The sequence below is a fragment of the Chionomys nivalis genome, chromosome 5, assembly GCF_950005125.1.
Source record: "Chionomys nivalis chromosome 5, mChiNiv1.1, whole genome shotgun sequence".
NCBI lineage: Eukaryota > Metazoa > Chordata > Mammalia > Rodentia > Cricetidae > Chionomys > Chionomys nivalis.
Window position 1 is genome coordinate 29,730,071 of NC_080090.1, and position 22,405 is coordinate 29,752,475.

Consider the following 22,405-nt stretch of genomic DNA (forward strand, 5'->3'; position numbering starts at 1 on the left):
TCAAGATCTCTGCAACTCTGTGGGGGCCTATGAAAGCAGCAGAGTGTGATTTGAAGTCACAAAACTCAGAATCCAGAGGGCACTGCAGGGTCTCCAGAACCAGGGCTTTGCTAGGCTTGTTCTCAGACATCCACTCAACCTTCTAAGCTTCCATTTCAGATGGTAAAATGAGAACGGGGCAGTGGTAGTGCACGCCTTTAATCTCAGCTGCCTGGAGGCCAACCACCCTGGTCTAGAGTGAATTCCAGGACAGCCAGGGCTACACGGAGAAACCCTATCTTGATACTCCACCCCACCCCACCAGCCCCTCACTCCCCACCACCCACCCACAAGAAAAACAAAAACGAAAAAGAACGCTTTACCAACAAAAGGACTCCTCCATTGTTAATTACATGGTAATTTTAGGCTGAATGTCCCTTATCATAGCATTACAGATTTAAGGTTTTTTTTTTTTTTTTTTTTTTTTTTGGATGTGAGGTGCCCAATCAATCAGTGCAGCACAAGACACGGGGAAGCCCATAAGTTGAGCCATACCTAATAGTAGTGCTCACTTTGGGGTGGAGCGTGAGGTAGTGGGCAAGGTTTGAGGTGTAGAATCTTCCGAGCTGAGCACAAGTTTAATGCCAGCCTGGGTAGATAGACTCCCTCAAAAACGAAATATAAAAGAAAAGAAGAAGAAAAAAGAACTAGAATCTTCTCATCTTGGTCATTTCTCCTCCTTGTGGTTCACGTATCTGGTAATCATTGGCCAGTAGGGACCACGCTGGAGCTTATGCTTCCTTAGCCTTCTGGTATTTGCCCTTGGCAAGGAAATTCTCGGAGAGCCTAAGATCTCCTGGATTCTTGTGGCATCCTTAGGTTTCATAGAAGCCTTTCCTGAGCAGAGGAACAACTGAAATACCAAGAACCCGGAATCTTCTGAGACTGTTTCCTTTCCTTACTTGTTATTGTCTTGTGTTCCCAAAATCTTGATGACTAATACTGATAATACTTATCACCTAACTCTTGTATGTTTCAATAAACTATAAAATGAACACTTTCAGAAATTTCTAGCTGTGCACTTGTGAATGCTTTCCATTATCTTACAATATTAGATGCTCTTTTTTTGTTTTTGTTTTTGCTTTTTAGCTCTTTTGGAAGAAGAACGTAAAGCCTATCGAAATCAAGTTGAAGAATCTGCTAAACAAATACAGGTTCTCCAAGGTATGGGGTATCCCGAGACTGCAGGAGATGGCTATGGTTATCCTAGGGTTCAGTGATTGAAAAGGAAGGAAAGTAAGATTGCGGAGAATCTCAGTTGTCATGGCTCTGGTTCTTCCCTAGAAACCGTCATACTGGGCTTCTGGACAATTTTCCTTTAAAGGAGAAAAAGGAAGGGATTGTCCCAGGAACCCATTGTTTTTACTCTGGAGTCATAAAGGCAGGGGTGATGCTAACTGTGGTGGTGCATGCCTGTGATATTGGTACTCAAGATATGAGGCAGCAAGGTCATGAGTTCAAGACCCACCTCAGCTACATAATGAATTTGAGGTTTGCCTTAGCTAAATAAAACTTTGTCTCACTCCCTCACCCAAAATATTTTCATCAGCAAGAGGATAGAAAAATATATCTTACATACAAACATACATATGCATCCCTTTCTACTTAATGTTTGTTTTCTATCTATATGGAAAAACAAAGAGAATAAATACCAAAATATTAACATAAGTCTCATCCTCATCTCTGTGGGGAAAATAAATTTTACTTTAGTGCCGGGCGGTGGTGGCGCACGCCTTTAATCCCAGCAGAGGAGGGAGGCAGAGGCAGGCGGATCTCTGTGAGTTCGAGGCCAGCCTGGTCTACAAGAGCTAGTTCCAGGACAGGAACCAAAAGCTACGGAGAAACCCTGTCTCGAAAAATCCAAAAAAAAAAAAAAAATTAGCTTTTAGCCTTCCCCATTTGCATCTGTATTTTGGATATTTTATGTGTCTAACATAAGTTGCTTGTGTAATTTCATCAAACAGCTCTGACAGGCTGCATACTAGCTGTGTCCTGTACTGTGTTGTAGTTTTGTTCTTAATTCTGTGACCTCAGAAAAGATAGATAATACAGATAATACACTTTTACAGTCCAGCTACAGAGGTTGCATGTGGATATGGAGAATCTCCAAGAGGAAAAGGACACTGAAATCTCCAGCACAAGAGATAAATTGCTTAATGCCCAAGATGAGATTTTGCTCCTTCATCAAGCAGCAGCAAAGGCTGCTTCTGAGCGGGACACTGACTTTGCTTCCTTACAAGAAGAGCTTAAGAAGGTGAGAGCGGAACTTGAGAGCTGGAGGAAAACAGCATCAGAATATGAGCTAGAAATCACCAGTTTACAGAACAGTTTCCAGCTTAGATGTCAGCAGTGTGAAGACCAGCAGAGAGAGGAGGCAACAAGGTTGCAAGGTGAGTAAGTGCTTAGGCATAAAGCTCCTAACTCTTGCTTTCAAGGAATAGGAGGGGGTGGCCCTTTGTCCATGTTTTCCCAGCCCACAACTCATGGTAGCAGTGATTTCTTTGCTAGAAGGTAACTGTGTAAGCCAGGGCTCCTGTGCTAGGGCTGTAGGTACATTGGGCAGGTCTACAGGTTCTGTGATAAGTGTATTTTTACAGGTACATACTATTAATTCTTTATAATGCTATTGAGAAGTATATGTCATAATAATGGTATACACCTATAATCCCAGCACCTAGGAAAGTAGAAACTTTAAAGTAGAAAGTTTAAAGCCTGCCTGGGTTATATCCTGAAAGTGTATGACAAAAACAGGCAAACATTAACATTGTCTTAAAACAATGAAGCAGGCAGGCATAGTGGAACACGTAATGCCATTGCTCAGGAGGCAGAGGCAGGTGGTAAATGTGAGTTTGCGGCCATCCTGGTCTACACAGAGCCTTCCCAGCCAGTCTGAGCTACACAGTGATCTCCTAGCCCATAAACAAACAAACGAACAAACACAGTGAAGTAGGAAAAGAAACACTGTTTTTTAAGGTGATGGCATCTCTTTGAGCTATAGAAGCAGAGTGACAGGGATCAAAGACTGCCCTGTAAAAACCCACCTGCTCTTAAGAGGGGAAATGTGTTCTCTGAAGTGTTACTCTGTCTCCTTGAATACAGTGTTTTTTGGTTTCTATATTAACAAATACGTTTTGTGGCTCTTTTAGGTGAACTAGAGAAGTTGAAAAAGGAATGGAATGTACTAGAAACTGAATGCCATTCTCTAAAAAAGGAAAATGTTTTGTTGTCATCAGAACTGCAGCGGCAAGAAAAAGAATTGCACAAGTATGTAAGAATTTCCCTTTAACTTAAAAATATTTGTTTTTAATTTTTATGAAAATTAAATTTTGATACTTAGATATTTTGGAGTCAAATGTTCAGCCAAACTGGTTATTTGACAAATTAAACATAGTAGGTATTACATCGTTTCATTCCATTTTACCACCGTCTCCTGTAAGCATGCTCCTTTAGAATACCCTCGAATTCAGATCCAGTTAGAGGCCCTACTGTACCATTCCTCACAAGCACAGATCCAATAACCAGAAGTTTCCCAGTTAACAAAATGACAGTACATTTCACATGTAAAATGGCTGTTCTTTCCCTCCACTGATCTTTAGTGAGATCAGTGATCTATAACAAAGAATTTATCTCAAGAGGGATAAATTTAGCTTCTAATCACACAGGCTGTGACTTGGAATGTAGCAGACTTCTAGAGGACTTGAGGCTATGGGTTCTATTCCTAGCTTAAGGGAGGGAGATGATAGAGAGATTTCGAGAGAATAACATTGGACCCATAGCTTGCTGAGCCTGTCTAGCCGAAAAAGAAAGCTCCAGGTTCAATAAGACCTTGTCTCTAGAAGACGTCCAAACTGATTTTGATCTGCCCTTATGCAGGAATAGATGCATACACTGTTCATATACATGTACAAACATACGTACAACACATATCTTGATACATATACATAGGACACACAGGAACTAATCTATATGGTGGCACACCCCGTGATCCCAGCACTACTTGGGAGACAGGGGCCAGAGGACCAGCAGTTCAGTGTCCTTTTTAGCTCCACACTTTGGTAGCCTTATCTCTACTCCTCACCCCTCCAACATCAGTAAGGAAATGTCCGAAGGAACTAGATCTGCTGGTTTATTCTCTACAGCACCTCATTGTAATGCTGCAAAACCTCAGCGTAAGGATCCGTAAAGCACTTTGATCTTCTCTCTTTTTAAAGATTTTATATATTTTTATTTTATGTATGTATGTGTTTTGCCTGTATATAAGTAAGCGTACCTGCGCATGTATGTAGTACTGGAGTCTATAGCACTATAGTCACTTCCTGGATCTGGAGTGGCTGTGAGCTGTCATGAGGGGCTGGGACCCAAACCTGGGTCCTCTGGAACACCAGCAAGCGCTCTTAACCATTGAGCCATCTCTTCAGCAACTGAATTTTCCTTTCTAATGTCATTATTTTGCTCAATTCTTTCATGTATTTTGTGTATATTACATTTTGAATATGGTGATAATTAATAAAACAAATGTTTACTTGTAACATGAAAGTTAGTCAAAGCAATGCCTAAAATAGGAAAAGAACAAAGTAAAGGCCCACCGTATGTACACATATGCTTACATGTGTAGGTATTGATTACCTGTGTGGCAGCACATGTAAAGAGGTTGGTTTTGTTTATTTGTTAGTACTTTGAAGTAGGCTCTCATGTAGCCCACGCTAACGCTGAACCTGCTATGTAGTCAAGGATAGCCCTAAACTCCTAACTTTGGTTTTAGTCTACCAAGTGTTATGACTATAGGCATTGACTACTGCACCCAGCTTCTTGTTGTTGTTGTTGTTGTTGTTGTTGTTGTTTTGTTTCTTTTATATTGTAGTCTCTACTGGCCTGGGACTTTTCTGTGTGGCCAGGCTGTCCACCGCAGTCCTTCTGCCTCAGCCTCCCTGTAAATCAATCGTGCAGATATTCGAGTTCTTTACGTTTACAACGTATTAGTTTTTTAGGTGAATTTATTTAGTTTGGTATTTTTATTGTTTGTTTGTTTGTTTTGAGACAGAATTTCCTTAGGTAGCCCAGGTTGGGCTTGAATCTGAGAGCCTGTTTTAGCTTCCTCAGTCCTAGGGTTTCAGTTGTGTGTCACCACACCCAGTCTAGTTTGTGTTACTTAATAGTTCTTGTTTTTTAAGTATTGATATTTTAAAGATTCTGAACCTTCTAATCTCTCATTTTTGAGATGTGATTAACTGAAATCTAGCAGACTGTTAAAGAACTATTCTTTTTAAATTATGTTAATGTTGTTTAAATGTTAAAAATAACATTTACAGATTGCATGTGAGTAGAAGCCTATGACTTCAAATGTTAGGCTCCAATTGGGTATTTGCTGCTTGCCTGGAGAACCAACTGTGTGGGATGCTAAGGCAGGGAGAATCCCTTGTGAGACACCCATCTCACAAACCAACCAAAACAAAACATTGGGTTCTAGAAAGGTACACTGTATCAATACATATTATTATTTTAGTCATCTGTTACACTCACATAAAGTACATAAGATATATTAATTCAATTTCCTGAACATTTCTGCCCAAGTACTCTAAATTTATTTGCTAAGCTTCTCTAACTATCAGACCCATCCTTAAGAATCTTCCCCTTGCTGGGCGGTGGTGGCGCATGCCTTTAATCCCAGCACTTGGGAGGCAGAGGCAGGCGGATCTCTGTGAGTTCGAGACCAGCCTGGTCTACAAGAGCTAGTTCCAGGACAGGTTCCAAAACCACAGAGAAACCCTGTCTCAAAAAAACAAAATAAATAAATAAATAAATAAATAAATAAATAAATAAATAAATAAAAACAATCTTCCCCTTGCCAGGTGGTGGTGGCACGCCTTTAATCCCAACACCCTGGAAGCAGAGGTAGGCAGATCTCTGTAAGTTCAAGGCCAGCCTGGTCTGCGGAGAGAGTTCCAGGACAGGCTCCAAAGCCACAGAGAAACCCTGGCTCAAAAAAAAAAAAAAAAAAACAAAACAAAAAAAACAAAACACACAAAATCCACCCATTGTATTAACAGAGTGAAATAAATGCTCTGTAGTTCTTTGTAGTATTGGATGTGATTAAGTTCCGTTCTGAAAGATATAACTTTGAAAATCTGACATATAAAAAGATGTTTTTTGTGTGTGGGTGTTTTGTTGCCTGTGTTCATGTGCACCATGTGCATGCATTGCCTGTAGAAGCCAAAAGAGTACAACGTAGCCCCTGGAACTGTAGTTACAGATGGTTGTGAACTGCAGTGTGGATGCAAAGGCTCAAACACAGGGCCTCTGGAAGAGCAACAAGTGTCATCTCTCCAACCCTAAGATCTTATTATTTAACTGCTTGTGGGAGCTAACTTTTCTCTAAGCCAGACAAATCTTTTTTTTCTCACTGTTATCAAAGAATTGAAAACAAGGGATTATTACTATTTTTCATACTGAAGATTGAATCCAGAGTCTTGGTCATGTTAACCCCATGCTCTACCCAGTTTCTGAAAAAGGCATTGATGTTCATTCATATCAAGTTACTTTCCTCATGTGTACATTATTTTTAGTAGCAAATTATAAAAATAATCATGTAATTAAAGCTAGAAAATAGCTTCAGATGTTGTCTTAGTTAGGGTTTCTGTTGCTGTGATAAAACACCATGCCCAAAACACCTTGGAGAGGAAAGGGCCTTGTAACTCTCGGGTCACAGACCATCTCTGAAGGAAGTCAGAGTAGGAACCTGGAGGCAGGAACTGAAGAATAATAGGCCAAGGAGGATCAATGCTTATTGGCTTTTTCTTGTACAACCCAGGACCACTTGCTCAAGGGTGGCACCACTCACGTGGACTGAGCCCTCCCACATCAATCATCAATCAAGAAAATACCCCACAAGCGTACCCACAAGCCAGTCTGGCAGGGCCATTCCTCAACTAAGGCTCCCTCTTCCCAGATGAGTCTAGATTGTGTCACGATGACATAAAACAGGCAGAACGGAGGTGGATGTTTGACACAAGTAGACACAGAGTCCCCCCCCCCCTTTGATATTTGCTGATTATGCACATCTGAGAGCTCGGGAGATGTTTCTTCAGAGAATAAGGGGTTCCAGCTAAGTGACCAGGTCCACAGTCCACAATTCAGGTTCCCCTCCCAGTTTCCCCATGTGTTGGCACTTTTCATTTGAGCAGGTTTGTGTGAGTTAGCAATGATGCCTAAGCTTCAGGTTTCTGACCCCATTCTCTTTTTGAGTATTTACTCTTGTAACATAGTTGAAATATGCATTTATAATACAATTTGTAAAGATAATTTGGTATGCTAAAGTATGTAATTAGGACCAGACATGGGGGTGCCATATCCTTAATCCCAGCATTTGGGAGACAAAGGCAGGCAGATCTCTTCGAGTTCAAGACCCACCTGGTCTACAAAGGAAGGTCCAGGCCAGCCAAAGCTAAATAGTATGACCCTGTCTCAAAGCAAGAAAATGAAGCAAAAACAAAGAAAACTCCCAAAGTATAATTGGTGGCACACGCCTTTAATCCCAGCACTCGGGAGGCAGAGGCAGGCGGATCTCTGTGAGTTCGAGACCAGCCTGGTCTACAAGAGCTAGTTCCAGGACAGGCTCCAAAACCACAGAGAAACCCTGTCTCGAAAAACAAAAACAAAAACAAAACAAAAAAAAAATTAGTCATTTCTTCTATTTATAAAATTTCTACTTTTATGTATATTTGAAAGGATACAGCTTTAAACTTCAAGGGATTTTTTTTTAAGTGTCTTAATGCCTTTTCCTTACTGAAATTGTCTTACTTTTTTGTACCATTTTTTTCTGCTGTGAAATACACTCCCTTCCACCTAGTGAAATGCTGCGATCCTGGGCTTCTCTGTGTCGTGTCCGCCGTGAATGACTGTCTGTGTTTATGTTGCAGTTCTCACAAGCAGAGTCTGGAGCTCACGAGTGACCTCAGCATCCTGCAGATGACCAGGAAAGAGCTCGAGAACCAAGTGGGATCCTTGAAAGAGCAACATCTTCGTGACTCAGCTGACTTAAAAACTCTTCTCAGTAAGGCTGAAAACCAAGCAAAGGATGTTCAGAAAGAGGTAAAGCGAAAAGACGCGCTCAGCCCCATTGTGGTTGGACTTAAAGCCAAAGGCAAATCAGATATCCATGCTACTTAGAAATAAAGAAAAGCAGAAAGCACATTACCTGACAGTTGACACTTGGAGCATCCCACCCAGCCTGGTGTTTACTAGCTGTGCGTCACGATCCCTATCGAGAGAATTGATCTAGTGTTTGCTCTCACACATACAGACATAAGAGCTAGTTTTTAACTTTTCTCTGTTGACTGACATGAGAGACCCTTTATAGCAGATCGCTTGCTCTATTTAAGTATCAAAGAGTGTGCAATAACAAATGAAGCATTCTTTTGGAAGGCAAACTGCAGTCTAGGACAGCATCGTAGCTGGAGCTGTATGCTCCTGGGAAAGTGGCTAAGACGGTGACTCGTGCTTGTCGTTCCAGCGCCTGGGGGCTGAGGCAAGGGGTAGCAATGAGTTCAAGGCTTTGTTGGGTTACACACACACACACACACATATATATATATATATATATACAGATGGGCAAGGTGATGGACACCTACAGTCCCAGCACTGGGGAGGTAGAGCAGGAAAATCAGGAGTTCAAGGTTGCGTTTGAGAATAGCTTAAGCTGCATCAGATCCATGTCAGAAAACAAACAAGAAGAAAAAAATTACTTAAAATTCACCTATATACAGACAGCCAAATGCCTGTTCTGTGGCACTGTATATCCCACCCCCTACTTTCTCTTGATGTTCACAAATATACACACTTACGTTTTCATGTGATTTTGCTTATACCTCAATTCCATTAACTTGTGGAATAATCGTGTTAATGATGGTAAAAGGTTGACTTTGGAAGGGACCCACCCCAGGTCGTTCTGAACAGGATAAGTAAAGCTGACCAAGGGGCAGTAAAAGTTGTGTTTGCTCCTGCTGGCCTTCCTGCACTGACGCCTGACCAGCTCGGGTTGATAAAGCCTGTCTGCTCATCAGGAAGCTCCAGCTGGAGGCTTGCTGACAGGCAAGATTCTTCATGAGATAGAAGAAAGTGAAAGATAGGTCTTGTCTTTTAAAATGAATTTTTTAAAAGTTGTTTTTAGGAAATAAAATGTGAGTTTCTCTCTGCACTTTCCCTGGAGCATTCTGAGTTTGGAAATTATTGTTCTTCTGTCTCTGTGCTTGTTTCTGAAGGAATAAAGCTGCAAAAGTTTTATGCTCATGTAGACACACTGACTTTAAAATGTTCTGCTTTACCTGGTTAAGGATGCGTATTTTAGAAGCATCCTCATTTGGTTGAAACACAAATTTTTTGCCAAAGTAAATATCCTAATATTTAATACTGTAAGCACGTTGTGCCCTTCCAGTCCATGTGCCATAATTCTTTCAATATTTGGGAAGAATTTGTGGTGGGAAGATTATTCTATTGTATGTTATTATGAATACATTAGCCATTTGTTGCATTATTTGTTTGCCTGCTCTCAGTTACTGAATAATCAATGCCAAATGCTTTAACTGTTTCACAAATGGCAGTGGCATGTTGTCACGGCATCTCAAGTGTTGCTAGTCTTTGGATTGCATTAAATGCAGCATATTTGAAAATATATCTGAGCTTGTTAGTATGTTCTTTCCTATTTTCTTGTTCATTGTTTTTCATTGTGAAATGATGTATAGTCATCATATTTCCTTGTAATGTGAAATTGCTCTGTTTGTCCTTCTGTCAACATATTGGATACTAATCTGTAAGTAAAAGGATTTTAATGAGGTTTTTATCTCTGTAATATACTACAAATACATTATTACTTTTTAGTAATGTATACTTACTTCTTTTCAACATTTTGCTTTGCTCTCCTTTCTCTCTTGGAATCATGCTTACTGTACTCAAAAATCCTGATCATGTGTCTTCAGTGCTATAAGAGGTTAAACTGTTGTAATCTGAGCAACCCTACGTATGATTATTTTTTTGTGAAGAAGAGTCACAGGTGTTGGTAATATGTCGTATTTCTCTCTTAAGACCAAGCTCACTGGTTACTTCAAAGTTAAAAAGCAAGAGGGAACAGAAGTGATGTCCAAGCAAGGTGTAAAAAAAGCTAAGACTGCAGAAGGTGACCTTTGTTCTGCTTGTTAAAGCTTTATCTATGGTAATTTTAATATAAATGACTCCAAAGAAAAAGCATGAAAAATCTCAAAAGTTAAAGAAAAGAATTGTATATCATCTTTATATTTGATTTTATAAAGCATCTATATATTTTAATTTAGTGAGAATATCTATGATCCAAGAGTTCAACCAGTGTGTAGCAAATACTTGCAATCTGCACACTTAGAAAGCTGAGATAGGTCTTGAGTTGGTGCCAGCGGAGCTGCATAGATTCTGTCTCAAAGAAACCAACCAACCAACCAACCAGCACACACATAAAACATTGAACATCTACCTCTGCCCTGAAAAGCCTGACACAGGGTTGGGTTGGTGTTTGGCTCCCTGTCTTCCTGCAGGGCCAGCGTCCTCCCCATGCACTGCTGTGCCTGAGGTAAGCAGCAGTGTCCCGTGACTGCACTGCTTTCCTGTGCTGCTGCTTCACCCTCCTGAATTGGAGAGACGATGCAGGGGGCTGTCTGGATGTAAAAATGGTGGAAAGGGAAGGAGAGGAAACGTTTGGTTGACAAAGCACCTTTGACTTATCCTTTATTAGCACTGTTGGGAACTGATTTACAATCACTGAGAACTGATTGCATTCTAAGGTGCAGAAGTTAGCCTAGAATCACTGACTTTTCCTTGACTGCCTCCCAGTAACCTTTTACCTTCTGGGAGAAATTCACAGACCCTCACATCAACTGAAAAAAGCTGTCACAAACAAAGCCTGTGAATTTTAGTCTTTGGTTCATTTTCTAGTGTATTTCCCAGGGCTGTTCCGGGAATGTTTTTAGGTAAAAAAAAAAAAAAAAAAAAAAAAAAAAAAAAAAAAAAAAACCACCTCGGCTAATGCGGCTTCCCTTTAATTACCAGAAAATACATTTAGACCTAACACTGCCATTAATTAGGATTTGTATCTACCTGTTCATCTTCTGCTCAAAGAAAAAAATTTCAGCTTTCCCTCTTCTCACTTGATGGAAGAAGTGACCTTTTATATTATAAGCAGATGACAACACGGTATGTTCTGTTCTTTGATTTTAACACCAGGGCAAGAAAATCATTACATAGAGTTAAGCCAGCATTAAAAATTTCGTACTGTGAGTACTAGGGACTTCCCTTCTTGACACAGAAGGGCTGGACTCTGGTGTGTAGAGTCATTAGACAGGGCCCGGTGTACACCTGACTAGAACTGCAGTCCATACCATTTTAAGTCAAGCCTGCACACTCTTTTCTTCTTTGCCTTTAGTATGAAAAGACACAGACTGTCCTCTCAGAACTGAAGTTGAAGTTTGAAATGACTGAGCAGGAAAAGCAATCAATCACAGATGAACTCAAACAGTGTAAAGACAACCTGAAGCTGCTGCGAGAGAAAGGAAATAATGTAAGTGTTTGCCACCACAGCCCAGCTTCCATCGGGAGGAGCGTCAGAGGCTGACCATGTCTGTCAGAAGCCTTCACTATGATCTGGGTACAGAAGAAGTCAGCTTCTCCTTATGGATCTCTGTGATAGAACTGTTGTGTCACGGGATTTCTTTCTTTTTAAGTACGAACCCCTCTAACTTACACCCCCAGAAAAGCTTGGTTCCTGCTTGGTGGAAAATAAGTATCAGTGAAACTTAGAAAACCCATCTGGTTTAGCCAAACGAGTCTGAATTTGTCACTGAATATCACCTGACTTGTTTCTCTCCACCCAAGGCCATCTAGGAGACATGGTACACGCTGGGCCTTAGGCTTAGGTTGTCTCAGAAAGCAGAGCTTTAGAACAGTTTTCATTTTTCTACTAGTAATGTCCATTCCTAAAAGCTTTCTGTTTATTTGGCATCTATCTATCAGTAATTGATAAATCGATGTAGAACTCTCTAGTTTCTGTTTGAGAGAGAGATGGGGGCTGGCGGACACATTCAGCTGTCAGTTTAGTTTGATAACACTTGTTTCTCCCTGGGAAGAAAGGTCTTTAAGGTGAAGTCATACTAAATAAATGTCCTGTTGTTTGTGGTGATCGTTGCCTTTGTGGGCCCTAACTGACAATGTTCGCTGTGGTTGGCTGTGCTCTGAGGCTCACTCCACCTCTCGCAGCTGGACACTGCAGTGCACGTGAGCCACATGCTTCCTGTGCTGCCTGACTTGCAGCACACGTGCAGACGAGTTTCGTTGCATGGCCATCCAGTTATGTAGTTTTCACAGAATGCTCATGAGTTGTGTCCAACTGTCCTTTGCTTACTAAAGTTTCAAGTTTTAGGCAACAAAGGATTGCTGGTTAGGTAGGAGCCCTTTAGAATTCGAAGCGTTTATGCTAAACAGAAGTGGATTGCATTTATTTCTTAATGCACAGAATATAGAAGTCTTCTAAAATCAGATCATAATGATTTGATACCTTTTCTTTTGTGTTAGTTCATACCTGACTATAGAGTTTCAGTCCACGTCTTGCTAAATTAACCTACAAAGACATCTTGCATGATCAGAATGACCCTTCCCGTGCTGTTACTGTTTATAGTTGTAGAAAACTGTTCACCTTCAGAATGAATTTACCTTTTTCATTATATAGGCTTATATAGCCAAATAATTCCTTTCCCCTTTAAAAATAAATCAGATACATTTAGGATAAAGGAAAGCTGTGAGCTTTGGCTGCCTGTTTATCAGACATGTGCCACGTCTCTTGCCCCATCAAGTTCACATTATCACAAAGCATGTATTTTTCAGCTTTAAAAGAATACCGTCTCAAAAGTGAAAGAATTTTGGTTGGAAGGAAATTGGAATTCAATGGAAGAACAAAATATACCCTATCTGTTGCCATGGGAACGTATCTGTCAATTAGTGGGCTTCATATGTGAAACAAAAAGACGATATTGTCAAACAGAGCATTGCTTGATAAACTGCTGTCACTGCTCTGTCTGAGACTGTCATGTTTCATCAGGACACGTGCATTGACTGTTACCTCCAACCGTTCCTATTAAAGTAGTAGTTTCTTAGCATTTGTATCACAGCCCATCATTCTGGATTGTGTTAGATGTCTTTCAGATGTTTAAATTGGTGCAAACCTGAGTGGTGTACTTCTGTTACTTCAGTCTTCCTCTCCTTCTCCAACCACCCCCTGGGGTCTAAATCATCTTATCTGATTTTTTACATAGCATAAAATGATGTTAATATCCCTTCCCTTCTTCAGCCCTCCATATTACAACCTGTCCCAGCCGTATTCGTCGGCCTATTCCTGGCTTTCCTGTTTTGGTGTTTCGGTCCGTTGTGGTAGAGAAAGGTACAAGCACTACTGTTGAGTCTTGTCTGTTCGTCCCTGTCACCCGTTTGTGCCATATTTGTAGTAGAGTGCATGGCAAAACCACAAAGGTATTTTGTTACCTGACGCAAACCCTTCATTTAGTTTGCTGTGTATCTGTGTCATACTAATGAACAAATCAACTAATCACATAACATTGTGTCTTGTTTCTTTTGTAGTAGTACTAACCATGAATTAACCCCATGCTAACCTGTTGTTGAAATGCTTCCTTTAACCAAGTCTTTATCTCTAGCAAACTGGAGTAAGCAGTGAGTTTCTGCAATATCACCACCTGTCTCCCAGTTATGTGTTCAATCAGATTTGAATGAGAAATGAAGAGTTTGCATCTTTGAAATTTTCAGCCAGCTATATTACCCTTCTTTTCTTCCCTTCCATGATGTGAAGTTTTCCTTTAATCCTTTGTCTGTTTGCTGTGAAAATGAAAGAAAGTGAGATTAGTGTAATGAACCATTGGCTCACAATTTCAACACCAGTGAGAATTTACTTGTATAAGTAAACTCTATAACAAGCCTTTTTGAGCTGATCTGCAAGTTAAGAGTATTTTTCAAGAGTACTATCAGAATATCAGGAGGAATAAAGGTAGTAACCAAAGTAAATGGATTGTATAAATCCTCTGAAAGCTGATTGGGAAGCCCATCTGTGCCTCGCCTTTAACTGGTAATCAAGCATGCTTATCAGAGGAACCTGCGGCAGGGTCTCAGTGCCCCTGTCCTTGGAACCTCAGCTGATTCATGTCTTCTTTGGTTTCAAGTTCCAGGATCAAGCCTGCATCATTTTCTTTCTACCCCATCTTATAACTCTGGTTTTCATAAAAACAAACTTTTCGGCAGAAGTATACCGCAGGTGCACAGTAAATGCGGCAGACGCATTCTAGAATTTAAGGTGTAACTACTAAGTTTCAACTGTAACAAAGTTGAAAATTGTCCAGGACTTTCCTGGGGTGTTGAGGCTTCCACACAATGCCCTGCTAGTATGGTTCTCCCTCGTTTTCCTTTCTTTCTAAATGTAGCCTTTACCATGCAAGGGCAGAGTTTCCCGGTGGTCTTTTAAGTTTGTGGGACTCAGTTCATCCAGGGTTAAATGGTATGAAAGAGGGGAGAACGCGATATTGACTCTTGGTTTCTTTCCACACAGAAACCCTGGCCCTGGATGCCCGTGTTGGCGGCCCTGGTTGCGGTGACAGCCATCGTGCTGTATGTGCCGGGTCTGGCCAGAGCTTCTCCGTGACAGTGTCTTGAGTCTGTACACCATCCTCCTTCTAGAAGCTGGCATCACACTCATGCTGGGGACAAGCAGAACCATTTTCTTCCTTTTTACCTCTTAAAACAGCAAAGTGCAAGAATACAGCTATAGGGTCATTGCTTTAACTTATATGGAAATATATCTGTCTGTAGAGAGGATATAAAGTTGTGAATTTATTCGGTTTTTCATGTAATTTTTAAATTAGTATGTTGAGATGCTGAATATTATGGTGGCCTAAAGTAGGTTTCTTAGTTCACCAAATTATTTATACCATAAATTTATAAATATTTTACTCTGAATTCTGATGGCCACATAATTCATTTTTCTGATTCAATAACTACTCAAACCGAACAACCAGTACATACATGGGAAGAGAGGCCCTGTGTGCTCAGTGCCTATCAGTTTGAATATATATATACACACACACACACATATATATATATATTTTTTTTACATATGTACGCCATTTTTACTTGTTATAAAACCACTGAGCTATTGGGAACAAGACTTAGACAATTATTTGTGTGGATTTTTTTTTTTTAAGGACAAACACATTTGGAAAATACTCTGTTCTAATGATAACTTGGGGAATACATACATGTTTGTTCAGCCTTAGTGTGACTTGAAGATGTGAAGGACATCAGCTTTGAAAACTTTCCATGAGAGTTTGTATTTTCTTGAGCAAACTGAAATATTTCTGGGAGCAAAAACACAATTGCATAATTTCAGTGCAATCAACCAAACTGTTGAGTAATTTGGAGTGTAACTTACTAAACCTCATGTATTTAAGAAATGTTTTCTTTAAACGCCAAGTTACCTTCTCATATACAGCAGTTTAGAAAGCATGATTTTTTTTTCTGTCATCTGTTCCTCCATGCATGTTTAATTGAAGGAAGAATTATATCTGTTTAGATAAGCTTTTACTGATTTAATTTGGTTATGATGTGGCGCTAATTCACATTCAAGGTGAACTGATGTTACCTACCAAGATTTCTTGCTTGGATATACAAATGGTTATTTCTTTTTGTTAATTGGAACAGCCTGTTAATTAGTAGCACTGTTCCCAAGATTGGTAGTGTTTCATGCACAGTGACACACCTAAGCACTGCTTGACATTATACATTTAAAACACAGAGGTTAAAGTTCAGCTATGGTTTTGTGCAGCACCATAGTGATGTCAGTATCCTAAAGCATCGCATAGTTCAGTTTTCTTCAGTCAGACTGGGAGGGAAGGTTGGTGAATTGGTTTGAATGTTCTATGAGAATACCCAGATCTAGCCAGATACTGAGATATCTGGCTAGGATATAATTTGCCTCATGATGTTTGGCGGTCATTGTTTTTACTTTCAAAGTAGTATTTAAAGCTATTTGGGGTCGTTGCTGGGAGAATCACTAGATTTATGGAGGAATTAGCCACAAATGACTTGTAGAAAATACTGTCGTATAGTTCATTTTACCTTTCTCTGTTGCAGGAAGCCACTCCACCACAGAATGCTAATATGCCAGTGGTACCCAGTTCCTCTTGTATATAGTTATTGCAAATACTGTTCTGAAATGCATAACTTCAAAATTACCTTTTTTAAAGTAAATAATTGTTTGAAATCTATTTTGTAAAGATAAAACGTACAATAGAATTTCTGGAGTACAGATTAAACTATTTGCACTAACACACGTGATGTGCATGATTTAATAAAATAACTTTAATCTCCCTATGCATGTTTGAGTTGTGTATAATTGGAGTCTTAGTGCTGGCTCTGCCATTCGGGTGTCCCTAACCTTAGCTTGACGTGACTTGTGTTAAACATATGTTAGATGTTTGTCAGGGTTTAAAAGAAACAAGAGCAGTTTCCTCCCGAGTTTTTACTTAATTTACTGTTGTACCTTTTCTTCTTTTAATATGATTATTGTTAAAATGTGACTCCCTTGCCAGGCTAATGCTATCAAATGTAAGGCCTGGTGTCAATATTTACTTTACTCAAATCAAATAAATGGGATTTTGTAGTTATTTCCGGTTTTTCCTCAAGAATGTAAATAAGCCTGTTCATAAGCAGCACCTCCAGTTCCCTTCCAAGTTAAACAGAGCAGGATGTTACAGGTGCAGATGCTCACTAACGCTTAGGTGCAACTTTTGTGTTAGTTCAAGGCCACACTGGACTACACAGTAAGACCTTGTCTCAGGGCAATGGCAAAACCAAATGAGAACATGGTTTTTACCAGGGTACACACCTCTACTGACTCTTACCTCTGAGCTTATCATCTTTATCAGGAGGAGATCACTTCATTTTCTTGGAGTTTCTATTCCATTATCTAGAAACTGAGAAGAAAAGTATCTCTATGAACTCAGATTTTTGAGCAAAAAATAGTATATTTTTCTCTCTTTAATTATCAGACTTGCCTCAGCTCTCCGCCCCCGTTATAGCCTGATGAGATAGATTTTCACTAAGCAGCACAAAGGAAAATTCCAGGACCCCCCGCTGATGGTCTGCGCATCAGCAAAAGCACTCTGCATTTTTTTAAAGGATTTATTTATTGGTTATATACAACATGTTTTCCTGCGCACCAGAAGAGGGCACCAGATCTCATTACAGATGGTTGTGAGCCACCATGTGGTTGCCGGGAATTGAACTCAGGACCCCTGGAAAAGCAGTCAGTGCTCTTAACCTCTGAGCCATCTCTCCAGCCCCTCTGCATTTTTTTATGCAGTTTTTGTTGCTGAGAGGCAAGAGCAAGCCAGCAGGTTTATAAGGGCCAGTGAAAGACAGCGTAGCCTAATCCACAGGTTTTTTTTAAAGTTTAAAATAATAGGTATGGTTTCAAGTGTGCCCAGGTTTGAATGACTTTGAGGGAATGCTATCTCCTCCCTGTGGCTGCGCCTTCCTTACAGCACACTGAGCCTGGGTACAGAACAATTTAGCCCTGGAGAAGATGTCTTTCTCCTAGGTCACATCACCCCACTATGAGTTTTGGCTTCTTCCAGTGGTTGTGATGTCTGCTGTCAAAATCTGCAAGATCAACTGAGGTAAAAATGCAAGCTTACTCCAAAAATGTACTTCCAGGAATTTATTTTGCCAACATGGTTATGTGCACAAAGTTTCAGCTACAAGGGCAGTTAGTGTGGAAATTTTGTAAGATAAATGATCAAAATGTCCAGGGGGGTCACACAAAGATGGGGACAGACCACCAAGTCTAATAAACTTTACTCCTGGAAAAAAATAAAAAAATAAAATAAAAAAAAACACTGCGGGGCACAAAAAGCTTATCAGCTAGCTGAAACCAACCACAGCCAGAGATGGGTTTGTAAGGCTGTGGCCCCGACTGATCTCTAAATCTACCTTCTTATAGTAGGGGACACCAAGCATTAGGTCTGAACAAAGGAGTTTTTTGCAGTATCGAGGTAAAACTCAGATGCAGATTGCCTTACTTTACAATCTTCATTAACAGAGTTTTTCAGTTAAGCTAGTGTTGTACTTAATCTGTTGTCTTCCCTGATATTCCCAGGTGTTTACTGAAGCTCTGCGCTCTCCCCTGTGAGCCTGCTCACAGAGCAGGGATAGTGCACAATCCAGAGGTCACGTACATCCGCCTCCTAAAGGTTAACTTAGCTCATATCCATCGTGTAATCACGGATGGCCGGGGTGTTCTCTTAGGGCTAATACCAGTTTGCAGAGCTGCTTGGGTCTTGTGAATGGACTGTGGGTTGCTGACAGTCTGCTTTCATCCTCCTAGGCGTACAACTTTATGTTTCTTCATTTCTACACTCATTTTTATAGTATTACTCTTGGACTCTTCGTCATTGGCTAAAGCCGTTGTTAGTGCCACATAAAGATTATATACTGTGTATCGTGTCTGCTGAACCTGGGATCTGAGGACCTGGAAGAAGGCCGACTACAGTCTAATGCTGTGGACAACCTTATTTCGGTTTCATTGTACTTTTGCTCTATTTTATTTTTGAGACAGGGTTTCTCTGTGTAGCCCTAGCTGTCCTAGAACTCTCTTTGTAGATCAGGCTGGCCTCCAACTCACGGGAATCCAATTGCCTCTGCCTCCCAACTGCTGGGATTAAAGGCGTGCGCCACCACCACCTGGCTCGGTATACTTTTATACAGAAATGTTACAAAGAAAGCAGTGATCCAAGAAAGGTTGTTTGAGTTCAGAAAAACATGTAAATAAATGCCAATAAGCACTAAATATTAACAGAGCAGCCCTTTCCCAGACCTACAGTTTAAACAGTTGCCTGACAGGCACTATAGATTACACCTGGGAAGGGAAAGCAGGACAGAAGGCCATAGCTAGATTCAGGGTACACTGACCAGATTGGGTTCTGACATCCAACAAGAATAAACATGTCTTATAAATTGATTGTAATGTTGTCACAGGGGGCAGGAAATCACATCCAAGAACAATGGGGGGGGGGGGCTAGAGAGATGGCTCCGTGGTTAAGAGCATTGCCTGTTCTTCCAAAGGTCCTGAATTCAATTCCCAGCAACCACATGGTGGCTCACAACCATCTGTAATGTGGTCTAGTGCCCTCTTCTGGCCTTCAGGCGTACACGCAGACAGAATATTGTATACATAATAAATAAAGAAAAAAGAACAATTCAGGGAACAAATACACCTGAAGTAAAAGGCCTTCTGCCTTTTTTCCTGGACAGTCTCTCACAGTTCCCCAAGGCATTGTTCCTTTTGACCAATTTTACCCCTTGTCCTCCAGCAAGGATACGCCCCGTCCCACAAGGACAGGCTCCCACTCACAAGACACGCCCCATCCCACAAGGACATGCCCACTCCTGAAATGACACCTGTCCCAAACACCAGGCCATGCCCCTCCTGCAACAATACACACTCCTTCCCCAAGGCTACGTTCCCTCCCTCAAGGACACACACCTCAATAAGAACCTACCCCGTCCCCAATGACTTGCTCCCTCCCCGAAGGACACACCCCCTCAAACAGGGACAAGCCCCTCTCAAAAGAGGGTGGTTTTGGAAGACCACGCCCCATTCATCAAGACACACCTCTCCCAAAAGGACATACCCCCTCATAAAAAAAGGCACACCCTCCAACAAGGAAACGCGCCCTTATACAAGCCATGCTTCCTCCAATAGGAGGCTTCCCTCCTGTCACAAGAACACACCACCTCCCAAAAGAGCAAGCTGCCTCTCACAAGCACACACTACTGCCACAAGGACCTGCCCCTCCCACAAGGATGCGCTCCTCCCAGAAGAAGACACTTACCCTCACAAAGACACGCCTCCTCCCTCTAGGACACGCCCCTCACACAATGAATCGCCTCCTCCCACAAAGACAAACCTCTCCCACAAGGACACACCATTCCCATAATAACATTTCCCCACTCACAAGACACAACCACTTCCACAAGGAAACACACTCTTCAACAAGGACACTCCTGGGCCGGGCGGTGGTGGCGCACGCCTTTAATCCCAGCACTTGGGAGGCAGAGGCAGGCGGATCTCTGTGAGTTCGAGACCAGCCTGGTCTACAAGAGCTAGTTCCAGGACAGGCTCCAAAAGCACAGAGAAACCCTGTCTCGAAAAACCAAAAAAAAAAAAAAAAAAAAAAAACAAGGACACTCCTACTCTCACAAAGACACACCTCCTTCCTCAGGGAAACACCCCCTCCCACAAGGACACACATCCTCCAATGACATGGTCTCTCTCTCACCAGGACACGCCCCCTCCCACAAGGCCAAGCCACCTACCATAAGGCCACAACCCCTTTCACAAGGACATGCCCCCTTCCTGAATGACACGCCCTTTCTCAGAAGAACACGCCCCATCTAACAAGGACACGCCTCATGCCTCAAGGACACACCTCTTACCAGAAAATGCCCAGCCCACTCCCTCAAGATCATGTCCCCTACAGGAAGGACACAACCAATCCCACAAGGACAACAAACCTGGAGGATACGTCCCCTCCTGCTAGAACAGGCCGCCTCCCATAAGTACACTCCCCCTCTGAGAACACGCCCCCTCACAAAGACACGCCCCCTTCCACAAGGAAACACCTCCAGCAATGATACACTTCTATCCAAAGATACTCCCTTCCCACAAGGATACTCCCCTCTCACAAGACCACGCCTGTTCCCGAAGACACACCCACTCCACGTGACCCTACCACAAGGATGTGCCCACTCCTACAAGGATACACCAACTCCCAAAAGGACGTGCCCCATGACAATGACACGCCTACTCCCACAAGGACACTCCCCCTCAAGGACGTGCCAACTCACACACGGAAATACCTGCCCCCATAAGTACACACTCCATTCCAAAAAGACACACACTCTCTCACAAGGATGTGCCTGCTCTCAAAAGAAGCGTCCTCTCCCACAGGGACACACCCACTCCAACAAGAACACGCCCTTCCCTCAAGGACATGCCCCTTCTCACAGGATGTACCCTTCATACAAGACAAATCCCTCCAATAAGGACACAACTTCTGTCACAAAGACATAACCCCTCCCTCAAGGACACACCCCTGTAACGCCTGTGTTCGCATGCCACTGTACCATACTGGAGCCAGGCAAGCGCCTGGAGATTGAAAGAACACACAAGAGACCTGGATCATTCGAAAGGAGATCAGCCGAATATCCTTTATTCAAACTTAGGGAAAACCTTAGATACCTAGCTGCTGCACAATGGAATGCCCCCAGGCAGGTGGGAAATTACCACGCCCAAGGTGGGTCAACAATGCCCTATAGCTAATCACCAGGGCAGAAGGAACACAGGAACAAACAGGAAACGCTGGCTGCCCGGAAACTGTCCTCAAAATGAGCCCCGGGAGCAGGGGTAGACCCATGGGCCCTGCACACCCCATCAATAAAGGACATGCACCCTTAATAAAGGCCATGCTTCCTCCTACAAGGGTACACCTCCTCCCACAAGGACACAGAAAAGTGTGGTGAACCCACAAATATACAGTAGATGTCAGCGGACAGATCTATTGGACTATCCACGGGCAGTGTAATCGACGTACACTCCACCTGGAGAACCCGCTTTTGCAGAGTTACGGGGACATCTATTCTTTGGATAAGTCACTGTCAATTCTGTAAAAGTTTTGTGAAATCATGGCATTTCTTCTTTCTATAATATCCCAGCAGTGTAAAAACCTGACTTTTCCTATAGGGCAACCGGCTACCACCCCCCACACCATGATGGCACGGTGTGAAAAGGATTCGGTCAAGTCCTTATTCTCACAGCGGAAATCTACATAAAAATATTCCCCACAAACTTTCCTTATTGACAGAAGTCACTGATAAGAAAGGAGCCTCCCGCTTCTCGGCTCAGAATTTAAACATGGTCGCCTTCAAGCAGAGGAGCAGCCCCGCCCCCCCACCCCCTCACCCCCCCACCCCCATCCCTCCATCCCCCCAAACCCCCACCCCATAAAGGTTGGTGATGTGCAGAGCAGAGTGTGGCTCCTCAAGGGCTGCATTTTCTTCCCTTCTCTGTGCCTCCCCTGAGTTCCTGGTTCTGAAGGAGCTGTCTGTGGTCAGGGACCATGCTGCCAATGCTTGCTTGTGAGACCTGAGCAAGAGGAGCTGTTCCCTCACCATGACCCTGTGTGGCTTCAAATGTGAGCTAAGCCCTCAGGGTTGGCTGTTTGTGTGTTCCACTGGA

General features: G+C 42.0%; 1 protein-coding gene across 22 annotated transcripts in view; it reads left to right on the forward strand.

Moving 5' to 3' along the window:
• The window catches only part of Slmap (sarcolemma associated protein), a 132,057-nt gene extending 115,366 nt beyond the window's left edge, over positions 1 to 16,691 (forward strand). For 12 of the 22 annotated variants that reach the window (XM_057769208.1, XM_057769219.1, XM_057769212.1 and 9 more), the window contains 7 exons: positions 1,129 to 1,203; positions 2,109 to 2,429; positions 3,186 to 3,303; positions 7,956 to 8,127; positions 11,480 to 11,614; positions 13,397 to 13,486; positions 14,660 to 16,691. In XM_057769208.1, coding sequence (XP_057625191.1) covers positions 1,129 to 1,203; positions 2,109 to 2,429; positions 3,186 to 3,303; positions 7,956 to 8,127; positions 11,480 to 11,614; positions 13,397 to 13,480 — 905 coding nt within the window. In that variant the 3' untranslated portion in view covers positions 13,481 to 13,486; positions 14,660 to 16,691. The remainder of the gene's footprint in view (positions 1 to 1,128; positions 1,204 to 2,108; positions 2,430 to 3,185; positions 3,304 to 7,955; positions 8,128 to 11,479; positions 11,615 to 13,396; positions 13,487 to 14,659) is intronic. The other 10 variants (XM_057769207.1, XM_057769218.1, XM_057769211.1 and 7 more) reach the window with 1 other exon arrangement.
• Positions 16,692 to 22,405: the final 5,714 nt, after the last annotated feature.